This window comes from Fukomys damarensis, unplaced genomic scaffold (assembly GCF_012274545.1).
Source record: "Fukomys damarensis isolate Sample0158 unplaced genomic scaffold, DMR_v1.0_HiC HiC_scaffold_31, whole genome shotgun sequence".
NCBI classification, from domain to species: domain Eukaryota; kingdom Metazoa; phylum Chordata; class Mammalia; order Rodentia; family Bathyergidae; genus Fukomys; species Fukomys damarensis.
Window position 1 is genome coordinate 3,273,946 of NW_022900943.1, and position 13,817 is coordinate 3,287,762.

General features: G+C 33.5%; 1 protein-coding gene across 1 annotated transcript in view; it reads right to left on the reverse strand.

Annotated features, from left to right (window-relative positions):
• The window catches only part of Cntln (centlein), a 285,607-nt gene that overhangs the window by 226,464 nt on the left and 45,326 nt on the right, over nucleotides 1–13,817 (reverse strand). The window contains exon 3 of the mRNA XM_033757653.1: nucleotides 1,939–2,023. Within this exon, the coding sequence (XP_033613544.1) occupies nucleotides 1,939–2,023 (85 nt within the window). The remainder of the gene's footprint in view (nucleotides 1–1,938; nucleotides 2,024–13,817) is intronic.

Below are 13,817 nucleotides of genomic sequence, written 5' to 3' on the forward strand. Positions count from 1 at the left end.
ATATATATATATACACACACACACACACATATATATATATAGCAAAATTATAGGCCCGTGAAGAAGACATAGGGAGGGGAGGAGGCTTGAGGGGTGAATGGAGTAAAATAAAATTTATTTTAAAAAAAGAAGAACAAACTCATGTCATTTGCAGGAAATGAGTGGAACTGGAGATCAACACAGTAAGTGAAATAAGACATACTCAGAAAGTCAAATATCACTTCTTTCTACCCATATGAGGAATGTAGGGTTAAAATAGAGACAGGTATGACATGAAAGAAGGAAGACTATTAGAGAACAGAAGGGGGGAGTGGGAGAAATTGATAGAAATGATCAAAATGCTACATATGCATGTGCAAATATTTCAAAATATGTGCTAATAAAATCCTTTAAATACAAAATAAATGTGGATTAATGTAACCCAATCAGTTGAAGGCCTTAAGAAAAAGACCGTAGTTCTGGGAGTGGAAGCAATTCTACCTCCATGATGCTTAAAGATTTGTGATGCAAAATCAATTTGTGATGCAATTCTTTCCTAGGTCTCCACTGTACCATTCCCTGCAGAACTCAGAACTTGCTAACCCAAACCTGTGTGACCCAGACTTAAACTAAGTGTTTCTTAGCAAACAAAATGGGAAAATGTTTGCATTTATGAAAGTCAATTATTTTTAATGGAATGCTATAGTTTCTACGTTAAACTGAATATTAACTAAAGCATTTTGAACATCAACAGATACTAGAGTGCCAAAAGCTAGAAAGTGTTATATATTATCATTTTTTAAATTGTTACTAGTGCATGTTTGTAGTACATAATGATTATACACATTATGAGGAACTGGTCATGTATATAACATATCTCAATTCTTTTTTCCCCTTCCCCTCTATCCCCTTTTTAAAAATTTTTTTTACCAGAATCAGATTCATTTATTTATTTTACAAGTCTTTCATAGAAATTAATTACTATCAATAATTAATAATAAATTTTACATAAGAAAACAACTTTTGAGAAGTATAAATTCCAAATTGATGTCATATTAAAATCTATATTCCATTTTAGAAAGAATTTATTTCTTTCATGTTGTGTGTGTATGTGTGGTACCAGGGATTGAAATCGGGCCCTTATGCTTGTGAGGCAGGTGGTGGAACCACTGAGCCAAATCCCCGGCCCTTAAAAAGAATTTCTATGGGCATAGGGAACAGAAGTAGAACTGAACCCTTATCTAAGTTAACCTCCACTTTTAGTCCTGAATAAAACTTTACAGTAATAACAAACCTTAGATCAAAGTGTGCATGATCCTTTCATTGATAAAAGAAATACAAAAGTCAGAAAGTGCAGCTGCCAAAAAGCTACTCCCATTAAACACAAAAAACTTTCTTTCACCATTTTTTAAGACATTTATATCTTTAAAATGGTTCCTGGAAGCACAGACCACATACACTGGTACTATAATAAATAATGATTATATGACTGCACATAAAAGGATTATATAATTCAAAAATGCAATTTTTAAAAAGATATAATTAAATCATTTCAGTTACTTTTTATCTTTTCTACAAGTGAAGCCTTGTAAAAATTTACAAATTTAAAAAACAAATAATTGCTAATAAAACAATGAATAATATATTGTTATAAAACTATAATATTATACCTCAAGAATTTTTTTTTTTTTTTTTTGTACCAGGGATTGAACTCAGGTCCTTGTGCTTGCAAGGCAGGCCACCAAACCACTGAGCTAAATCCCCAGCCCATGTACCTCAAGAATTTTAATGAGTAAATATCAAAGCCTACTAATTCAGAGAATAAACCGTAAGCAAAGTATAATAATGAAGAGTAGACGGACTCTAGTGATTTCAAAATAGTAATGCTTTAACACAACTCTAATACTTTTAAAGAACAGTATTGTGAAAATTATTTTAAAACTTTATTATAACACCAACCTGTTGCAATTCTTGTATATTTGCATCCTTGACCTGCAAAATTTCCAGAACTTTTCTATCCTTAGCTTCAGATTTCTGTTTTTCTCTAGAAATAAGCATACACACACACACACATATATATATACACAGTTCATCAGTCATAATTGCTACCTAATCCTCTGAATGTTTACATCCCAATAATGAATATAACTTTAAAATACAAAAATGAAATCATTATGAGTTGACAGCCCTTTCAAAATCAATCAGAAACCAGAGAGCAACTTATAATGATAACCAGGACAACCTCATACTAACAAAACAGTTTAGTACACAGATTTCAATATATGGCAAAAAAATATAAAACATAACTTAGCCTTGATTGTAATGTCCTACAATGGCATCACTTTTAACGTAATTAACAAATATATTCTTATTCATATAAACTCTTTACAAATAAAATTAATTAGAGACCATATATTACCATTTTTAAAGTAACAGTTTCAAAAATGAGAGAATCTGAGGTATACTAGTAAACAGTACTCTATGAATAGAATTTTTAGATTTCTTACACCTCCCTACACTTTTCTAGTCCCTGAGAATACTACTAGCCAAACAAGTCTCTGGTAAATATAAAGTCACAACACATAAAAAGGATTACCTTCTAAAAATAAACAAATACACCTTTAAATACGGAAAGGAACAGAGGTCTGAAGAGATTACCTTCAGAATGATACGACTGGTTAATTTATGTCACAAACGGGGAGAAATTTACTAGAAACAGATTTATAGTTGTAAAACACTTTAAAAACAGGTAAAAGAAATAAGAATGGATAGCTAAATCAGCCATGTGTCACAGAATTTGTAGATAAGGAAGAAAAGAATCTTCCCTTAAAGAAAAATGTAGCAAATATCTTAGAAAACAAAAAAAGGAATATCAGAAGAAAAACCAATCATAAAAGCATACAACTGGTTAAAAGACATAAGGTCAGGTGGCTTAATAGTTTGTAAAAATATTTAAATTCTAATTCTAATATATTAGCATAAGTTCACATTTGAGCTTCTCTCTTCTCTAAATATATAGTATTAATAGAAAAACATAAAAGAAACATAGCTTTGTTTCTGAGAGTCACAAATGAAGCAGAAATACAAAGAATTAAGATGCTATTTGCTACTCTTAGGTCCAGTCATAGGTTAAAGTGAAAAGGTAGAAAGGTGCTTGGCTTCAGAGACCCTGGGAATAAAAGTGCCTTGCTGGTACACAGAACACCAAGATCACTGTGTGAAACTAAGACCAAGGTAAGGCTAACTCATGAAAGGAGACCAGAAAAAACCTCTGCCCGCCCTTGCTAGAACCTAAGGATTCTAAGAAAGTTGTTGCAAAGGCAAAAGTTTATAGATATTGCACCCTAATCAGAAACTGGACTATAACATCCTATAGCTGAGGCACTAAACATACTGCAAAACCCCTATGTCACTGGTGGCACAGTGCCCCACGTAACCACTATAAAATTTACTTCAGGGAAAAGGATGGGGTAAGGTTGATAGCCCAGTGGCAATCATAATTTAGAGGAAAGAAACCCACATCTGACAGAGAGGATTCATAGGGAACGAGGAAGAGAACAACAGCAACAAGAGTACTCTTACCCTCATAACGTGACCACAATGAAAACAATCCAAACACGAACCCACACACACCAGCACATGACCTCAATAACCAGAGGCTACAAGTCTCAGAACAAAATGGAAGAAATGGAACACACTGAAAATGAAACATTTAAAATAAGTGAATAAAAAAAAATGACTAACACTAAAAGAACAAATAAAGCAGGAACAGATGGATGTAAAAAAATTAAGTCTTAAACTTTATTTATAATCACTGAAGCAAAAAACCTACACTCAGGTACAAAGAGAAATTAATGAAAGACACTAATGAAATATTCATACAGAACACTGCAGAGAAAAATAATGATTTTTAAAATATGACATCACAGTAGACATGTAGGTTTCACTCAGAAATACCAAGATACCCTAAACATTCCAGAAATAACAACAACAAAATGAAGGATAAGCAATATTTGGGGATTAACTGCTGAGAAAGGTTTAGTATTAAATAGTCCTCAGCTTGAAATAGTACTTGCCAAAATTAAAAGGAAAGCACAGCTGATACATTAATCCATGGCTTATTTAATGTGTACTGTTCCTGAGCCCTTACTAAGGAAGCATGGCCCTAGGGACTAGAGATGAGGCACTGAACAAATAAACAAATGGCCAACGGGACTGACATTCTAGTAAAGAGATACGAAAATAAAAGATATATAAGTAAGTATATCAAATAACTGTATGTCAAACAATTGTAAGTATAATGAAAATAAATTTGGGTAACTAAGAAAGGGATAGCAACAACCTTCCTCTTACTACCAACTTCCCATTTATACCTGATGGTTAAAAACTGGCTCTGCTGATAGGGAACATTTGAGCAGAGAGCTAAAGAAAGGAAATTAGAGTCACGTAGACCTCAGGAAAGTCTTCCAAACCAGGAAAATAATAGAAAGTACAAAGATGCTGAGGCAAGAGCATATAGTAGTCAGCCCTTACCACAAGGTATATATTCAAAGAGCCACCCCTTGTGGCTTCCTAAAGCCAGACAGAACCTAACCCTATATATGTTAGGATATGTATATATCTAACATAAGTTCAATTTACAAATTTGGCACAGATTGACAATAATAAAGCAATTATAACAATATGCCATAATAAAAGTTATGTAAATGCTGTCTCTCAGCTTAATCCTGTAATTTTCCATTTAATTATTTCCAGAACACACCTCACTGCAGGTAAAAGAAACCATGTTAAGCAAAACCAGGCAAGTAAGGCCAGAGGAACTACTGAAATTGGTATATTCAAAGAATAGCAGAAAAATAAGAATGTTTACAGTAAGAGAGACAAGGGAATAGTAGACGAGGACAAAGAGGTCATTGGGGATAAAATAATATTTATCCTTTTAGACCCTTAAAATTCAGAGCTGACTCTCAGTGAAATGAGAAAGTAAAGGATAGTTTTAAGCCACGAAATAATGCATTACCAATTAATATTTTAAAGTATCACACTGGCTGACGGATTAAAGACAGACATTAAGTATTGAAAGTAAAAACAAAAGACCAGTTACCAAGCAAGTACATACTTCAGACAAAAAGTACAAGTGGAAAGGACAAGATAAGCAGGTATAATAATGTTGAAATGTGATCATATCCTGGATATTTTTTAAGTAGACTTAACAGGATTTCTTGATATATTAGTATGAGATGTAGAAAAACAAGTAATGTGAAAACTGTCTCTAAGCCTTGTCTGAACAAATGGAAATATGGAGTAGATAATATCTGAAATACTCAGAGGGCGAAAAGCAAGCATTACAATTTTGAATTTAGACACACTGAGATCCAAGAGAAGTCAACAGATGGGCAAAAAACAAGTCTGAAGTCACTAAAGAAGTGGACACTATAGACATGATGTTAGGAGTGTAGACCAGGAGAATGGATGAGATCACCTAAGGAGTAATACTGAATAAATTAAATCTGAGGATTGAGTCTCAGAGCAATCTAGCCATTACAGGTGGAAGAGGGAAAAGCAGAAGATGCTATTAAGAAGACAAGTCTTTAGGATAAAAGGAGAATCAAGGGGTAAAAGTGAGGTCTTTCTAGAAGAAATGAACTACCAACTATGTAATACGTGGCAAACACATTATAGACAATAAAGACTGAAAACTGATGGTTAGATCTAGCAATATTAGTCACTAATTATCTTGACAACAGCTGTTTTAGGAGTATGGTGGGTATGATAGGTTAATTGGAGTGAGTTTGTGATAAAAAAAAAAGAAATAGTAAAAACTCCTCTGAAGAGGAATTTTACTATTCAAAAAAGAAGCAAAGTAGAACAGCTGTCCAAGGGAAAATGAGCTCCAGAGAAGTTGCTGTGTTTTTTTTTTAAGATGGGAGGTAAACACATGTGTGTGCTGAATGGGATAACCCAGGACAGTGAAAGATAAGGGGATGAGGGAGAAGGGAGAACTGCAGAGCAGCATCCTGTAACTCCTGAGCTTATGCATGCTCTTTGTTTAGACTTAGATGGGAGTATAAACAATTTTTCAAAAGAAATAAAAAGAGAAAACATGAGTAGATTCACATATGTGGGTATATGTGGTTATGGAAAGGAATAAAAGTTCTACTCTAAGAGCTTCTTTTTCTCAAAGGTATAGTAAGCAAGGGTATCCACTGTATTGATATAGCACACCAAGTAATCCAAATAAGGGAATTACTATAACTCTCAACCTGCTGGGTATCTAAAACTCTGAGTTTGTATTCTTTGAAATCGAGAATGAGTTCTAGAAACAACAGAGGTTAAGAGTAGGAAGAATTTATTGAGAGAACAATAGCTTCAGTCTGAGAGACTGAAGAGGGAATGGAAAGTGGGTTGCCCACTCACCACACTTTTCAAAGGTGTTTTATTGAGCAAAGCCAGGAGGTGAGGCAGGTTCAAGGTGGGACAAAACTATTATAGTCAACTAAAAAGATTACAAGAATTGTTGCTTAGGTAATGATACTAATCCAACGGAAAATCATGAGGTGGGACAAAACTGTGATCAGCCAATAAGATTAAAACAAGTATAATCACTTAGGTAATATTAATTACAGGGGGATCAAATGGGAAAGGGAGTCATAGGTGGAAGGAACAAAGATTTCCCTAGAAGGAATGGGTTAGGGAGATTTTAGTCCCCACTTAAGATGACTGATGCCTACTTAGAATATCAATCGCTGTTATTCATCTCTAGAGAAAGGATGTAAACGTAGTACTTTTTCCTTTTTTATAATGCTGACCTTTAGTGAATGTGTCTCAACTGTCTTTTGTATTGACTCAGGGCTGGCCCTATCTAAATACAAGATATGTAATTAACATAGCTGTCTACAATATTATGAAAGTGAGACTAGAAAAAGAAGATTTGGAAGCTGAAGATGAAAATATTCTAGGGTAATGGGATAATAAGTGGGCCAGGAAAAAAACAGGAAGGCCTAGTAAGCAGTACTAGGCACCAATGCAAGTTAGTAGTCATAAACTTACAAAAGACTAGCATCATGATGATTTTGGGTTTTTCTCTAGCCACATTCAGCTCTCTGGATATATCATAGATACATAGTAAGAGGACTTGGCAAAAACAATGTTGGAAATTGTGCAAACACATGTATTATTACTTATTTTTAATTTTTCTACTTTATTCCACTTTATTATTTTCTTGTTTCCTATGTAGCATATATTAATAACACATTTCATGCATAACCGTAATCCACTGTCAACTACCTTCAGTTAATGTTTCTCTTCTAAACAGTGAAATTTAACATAATCTCAGAAAATTAATGCTCCCTTTTACAGCAGTCACTGCCTGTCAATGTAGCTGCCATTTACATTTTAGTGTTTTTATTAATTTTTATAAACATATCATTTGTCACTAATATCCTCAAATTCTCACTTGAATTTTTACCTTACCATTCACAAATCATTGGTATTACACGGGAGTTCTCAATCTACTTAAAGCATATACATCAGGAGGAAAGTAACCAAAGTCAAAAGGGCACAGTATGATAAGATCTATCTAGAGACAAATGCTCAGATTGATAAAGCCATAGATTAATTTCACCTAGAAATTCGTTTTGTAAGTTCCTTTCTGGATACAGTAGGAATCTATAATTAACTTTTAGGAATTATCTGTAGTTTAATTTTCTGGGCTATAAATTCCTAGGGCTTTTTTTTTGAGACAGGGTCTCACTAAATTGCCCAGACTGGCCTCCATCTTGTGCTTGTTCTGCCTCACCTCCTCCAGAAGCTGTGACTACTGGTGTGTACCCCGCACTCAACTAAGTTGCAGTCTTTCTATTTCTCTCTCTCTTCTCAAATAAGTCTATGAACCCCTCAAGCACTGAAATACATTCTGGTAGTCCTTTTAAATGAGATTAGGATAAAATAAGACTATCTCCCACAAAACCTAAGCAAAAGCATTATTTTTACTTGCAAATGAGTTTGACTTTAAGATGTTTTCTCTCTTTGACAAAGGAGCTGACCATCCTCAGTGGAGGAAAGATAGCCTCTTTAATAAATGGTGTTGGAAAAACTGGATTTCAACCTGCCACACATTAAAACTAGACCCTTATCTTTCACCATGCACTAAATTAAAATCCAAGTGGATTAAAGATCTAAATATTAAAACAGAAACATTAAACTTGCTGGAAGGTAAGTTAGGCAGAACTCTAGAAGACATTGGCATAGGAAAAGACTTTATGAAGAAATCCTCAGTAGCACGGGAACTAGCAGATAGAATCAACAACTGGGATCTCATCTTATTAAAAAGCTTCTGTACTGCAGAAGAAACCATCAGCAGAACTAAGAGACAGTCCACAATGTGGGAAAAAATTTTTACCAGCTGTTCCTCAGATAAAGGACTATTATCAAGAATATATAAAGAACTTAAAACAATCAGACCCCCAAATATGAAGACCTGATTCAAAAATGGGCATCTGAAATGAACAGACATTTCTCAGACGAAGTAAAAGCAGCAAGTAAATATATGAAAAAATGCTCCACATCACTGGTCATTCGAGAGATGCAGATGAAAACAACACTGAGATTCCACCTCACCCCACAAAGAATGGCTGCTATCAAGAAATCACACAATAACAAATGTTGGCACAGTTGTGGGGAGAAAGGAACCCTTCTCCATTGTTGGTGGGAGTGCAGACTGGTGCAACCACTATGGAAATCAATATGGAGATACCTCAAAGAGCTTGGACTGGAGGTTCCATTTGACCCACCATCCCTCTGCTGGGTATCTTTCCAAAAGAACTAAAAGAACCATATCACAGAGAAGTATGTGCACCCATGTTTATAGCGGCACAGTTTGTAACAGCTAAAACTTGGAAACAGCCTATTTGCCCATCAGTTGGAAACTGGATAAACAAGTTGTAGTTTTTCTATAAAATAGAATATTACTCAGCCATAAAGAATGGGAAAATAGATTCATTCACAGGAAAATGGATACATATTGAAGATATACTCCTAATTGAAATAAATAAGGCATACATGTGTAAATACCAAATAGTTTCTCTGGTGTGAATAATCTGCAATAATACAGAAGATCCTAATAAGATTACTGACATTGAGAAATGGGAAGAAAAGAGCTAAAGGTGTAGGGAAGGTGGGATGGGAAGGGGAAGGGTAATAAGAGAAAAGAAAAAAATGTGAGATAATGAAAAGATGGAAATAAAGTGTTTGTAGAGGGGAAGGGGAGGAGGGGGTGAAGGGAGAGCAGGGGACAAGGGGAAAAAATGAGAACCAAGACTTGTCATGTAGAGGTACAAGAACCCAACAATGAATGTAACTGTACTGTATCCCAAAATTGTACCAATAAACTAAATTAAAGCTGAAAAAAAAAAGATGTTTTCTCTATGATACAAGTACATACATAGTCATACTCACAGTCTTAACTACTAGTTCTCAAGTTTAGGTTGACAGAGTAACAGTATGAAGATCAGTTAGAAATAGGATCATCTAAATGATAAATGCAAGTTCACCAGCCTACCCCAGATACAACAAATCTCAAACTCTGAGGGTAGGGGCCCAGCAACCTATGTTTAACAAATTGCTACAAGTGAATGCCTGTGTTTCCCAAAACTCATATGAAGCCTTAACCCCCAATGATGGTATTCGGAGGCTGGGCCTTTGGGATATAATTAAGTCATGAGGCAGGGCCCACATGATTTTAGCACCATTATAAGAGAGATGATCTCTCTCTCTACCACATGAGGATACAGCAAAAAAGGCAAGAAAGCTCTCACTAGAAGCCGAAACAGCTGGCAACTCAATTTTAGGCACCCCAACTTCCAGAAGTGAGAAATAACTACCACTTCAGCAAACTATCTGCAGTATTTTGTTATAGAAGCAATGGGTAGACAACATTCTTTAGAGATTCTGATGCATACTAAAGTCAGAGTCACTGAAATGACACACCTGTCAATAAATGTCATAGATCAAATATAAACAATATAAAATATAAACTTAAAAATTTATCAGCAATGTTTTATAACCAAAAACTTCTAAAACTACCTACTTTATAATTTTGAAACTGAAAAAACTATAACTCAAACTCGACAAAAATTTGTCTAGTAACTCCTCCTAGTGGTACGGGATTTTCTCATAACAAGCAAATGCTCCCAACGGAATATTGCATGAATATACTTATTTTTTATTTAGAAAAATAAGATGAATAAAGGTGATTTCAAGTTTGAAATATCACCAACCTATCTGGATAATTCAATTAGTACTTACTCTCTGTATTTATGAGACATTTAAAAAGGTTCCTAGAAAAAAAAGGCACTGTCAGGAAGTTGATGATGATCAATGACTGAGACAAACTCCTGTTTAGCTAATTAGAACCACTGATGTGCAATAATGATGTAAGCTAAGAATATTTGCAGACTTCTTTAGGATGAAAAATGAAGTGAAGAAAGGTTGTCAAATGTGTACAAGTTTAATGCTCCACTCACTTTTCCCTAGAGTACTACCCATTTAAACATTTAGCACTGTTGTACTTAGCCACATGAATTAACACGCTAACTTTTTACCATTTTTCTAAACTCCAAATAACAGAAATTATTATCATTAAGAAACAAAATTTTATTGTGTTACAGACCATGCCATATATTATACAATATGACAGGATCATATTTTCTGGGTTTGAGCCCATTTTTAATGAGATGTCAAAATGAAATATTACAGTCTAAAAGAAACATTTAACTATAATTGAGATAGTGATATTAGTATGAATTAGACACAAAGAAAATAAAAAAGCAAACTTACTGCAGTTGATTATTCTTAATTTACAGATAATAATGCACAAACTAAAGCTACTTGAACTGTTTGATTGCAATATCTATTAAAAAGTAGATTTTACATATTTATTGACTTTCACTTTATTAAACATTGCTACTTTCTAGTAAACATCTAGATTCTAAATCATTAAGACTCAAAAAATGGAAGTTTAGGGAAATGAGAATAAAATTCTTTTTTCTTTTATTCATGAAGTATTTTAGAACTACTCGATTTTGAATATGCATAATAAATTACTATTATGGTATCTATAAATAATAAAAATTGAAAAAGATGTTATACAAACACATTACTCCACACTAAAAGCATATTTTACTCCACAGTAAAAAGACTTATAAAAAATACTAATATTCTGGTAATGGATCCTAATACATTAAAAAAACTTTCATATAAAATATTTTAAGGGTACACATATACTTAATATATTTATTTTACCTTTATACAGAACTCAGTATTTATTATAATTAAAAATGAGAACTATTATGTTTTCTATTTAATATAAAATACATAATTAAAACCATATGTGAGGGTCTGGGATTTAGCTCAGTGTCTGCTGCCTACCTCGCAAGTACATGGTCCTGAGTTCAATCCCCAGAACAAAAAAAAAAACCTGTATGTGAAAGCCAAAACTGTGTGCTAGAGAAATCAGCTTCACACATTTAAAAAAAATAACTTCTTTTTTAATCTTGTTCATCAGGTAAGTCCAGAATAGAAGACAGAAGAATTAAATTAGACTATAACATCTGAATCTAAACCAGTAAATTATAGCATACTGATACATGCTTTAAACAAAGTAATAATATAATAGAATGGAACTGTATAGACCTAGTACGTTAGTAAATAATATCATTACAGATATTTAATCAGCTCATTTTTAAATATGTAAAGTTGAAGCTCAAAACACAACATTTCGTTTCATATTAAAAAATTAAATGACTATTCCTGTACTCTTCTACGTTTTTGTTCTTCGAACTGAATATCCAATTTTTCTGCAGATATTATAAAGAATATTCATAAAAGAGTTGGAAAAGATGACACATTATATGCCTCTACAATTGTGCAAATATGTTTCATGTAGAATTTGAGAAATCTCTTACAGTGTTCAAAAATATCAGCACTTCAGAACAGACTGTTTTAACATCTGCACATCACCAGGGTTGCCCCCAAGGATTTTTAAATGATGCCTGCCTGTGCTGAATAAAGTGCTAACTTGCACCTTGCATTTCATACTGTGTCCTGAGCAGCCATCCAGTTGGTACAACACCAGCTGAATTCCCACAGGCCACTGTTCACTCAGGCTTGACTGCAATTATCATGTCAATATTTTGTGCTCTGATATGCAGATATGCACACAAGCTGCATAATACTTCCTTCTCCATGGAATGTTGACTTATGTTCAATGTTTTGGGAATTTTAAATGAAAGCAGAATAAACTTTCATTAAATGAAGGCAGTCTTGATTATTTTATCTTAAAAACAAGTCAGGTGTCTGTATTATCTTTTGCCATGTAAAAATGATAAAATTTTAAAGTAAATGTGCTTCATTATAGTCTCACAGTTCTTTAAAGGGCTTCATAAAAGTTAAAGATTTTTTCTATTTTTGGGGTACCAGGGATCAAACTTGGGTCCTTGCTCTTGCAAGGCAGGCGGCGGAACCATTGAGCTAAATCCCCAGCCCTAAAAGACTATTTTTCAAGCTTCTTGTGACTACTGTAAAAGTTCAAGAATGTTTCTTCACATTTTACTGTATGTTTCTCACAAGAAATATTAGAATCATTCCAAAAGAGCATCTTTCTGTTAGTTTCCATGACCATCTATCCATATCTTTTACTGAGGAATGCATAGCTATGGCAACAGGAAAAGAGCTTAGCAAAAATATATTTACGCCCTATGTGGAGCAGTCTAGCAGCACTGGTGCCAGATGGCAGAATTCTGGCATCTCCACTTCTGAGGTCTCCTACCAGATATGCCAGTACCATGCTCTGAAATGCAACCCCTTTGCAGACTATGTTGGCTCAATACACAAAGGACAGTGTAGAACCATACAGCAGCTGTGTTTAGCAGCCCATTCGTTTAGAAGCAAACTGAAACAGGAGAAAGGTTTTCCCAGTGATGAGAATATATAGTATATAACCTTATAGCAACAGTCTGCTTATCAAGCGTCTGAACTTTTAGCTCCAAAAATAAATATAAAATAATTGCTTAAATTCTGTGAGGTTCAATTTTCCAATACAAGTAATTTAAAGATATTTACTGCAAAATGAAAATAAACATATCAATAAAAACCAAAAATCATCTTGCCTATTAATTCTTTTTATAATTCCCATTAAACTAAATTTTCATTTACAGGCTGAAAAAGTAGAAAGGAGAGAAGAGATTAAAAATAGGAGAGTGACTATAAGGAAAATGTATTCAGAAGCCTACAGAATAGTAAATAATATTAAAAAGAAAGGGCCAGGGATTTAGCTCAGTGGAAGGACCTGAGTTTGATCCCTGGTACCAAAAAAAAAGAAAAGAAAAAAAGAAATTATCTCTTTGAGATTTATAAAAAGACCCAGTATTTAGAAATAAAAAGAGCCAGGGATTTAGCTCAGTGGTTCCACCACCTACCTTCACAAGCGCAGGATCCTGAGTTGGATCCCTGATAATAATAAAAAAAAAATTTTTTTTAAATAGTAAAAGCAAATTTAAAAAAAAAGCAATTTGAAAAATAAAAAGAACTGAAAAAAGAGAAGTATTATCACTGGTAAATATAATGTCAATTTGGAATTTTTGAATTTTCAAATTCAAGTACAATATACATTATAAGAGTTAGTAAACATCAAATGAAATGTAATATTAAAGGAAAATAACATCAAAAAGCTGAGTTATTCCTAGAAACCCACGTATAGAAAATTTGACTTTTTTCAAGACTATGGAAACAAATTAAAAAGGAATTTAAACTACAACATGAAATAATATAATTATAATAAT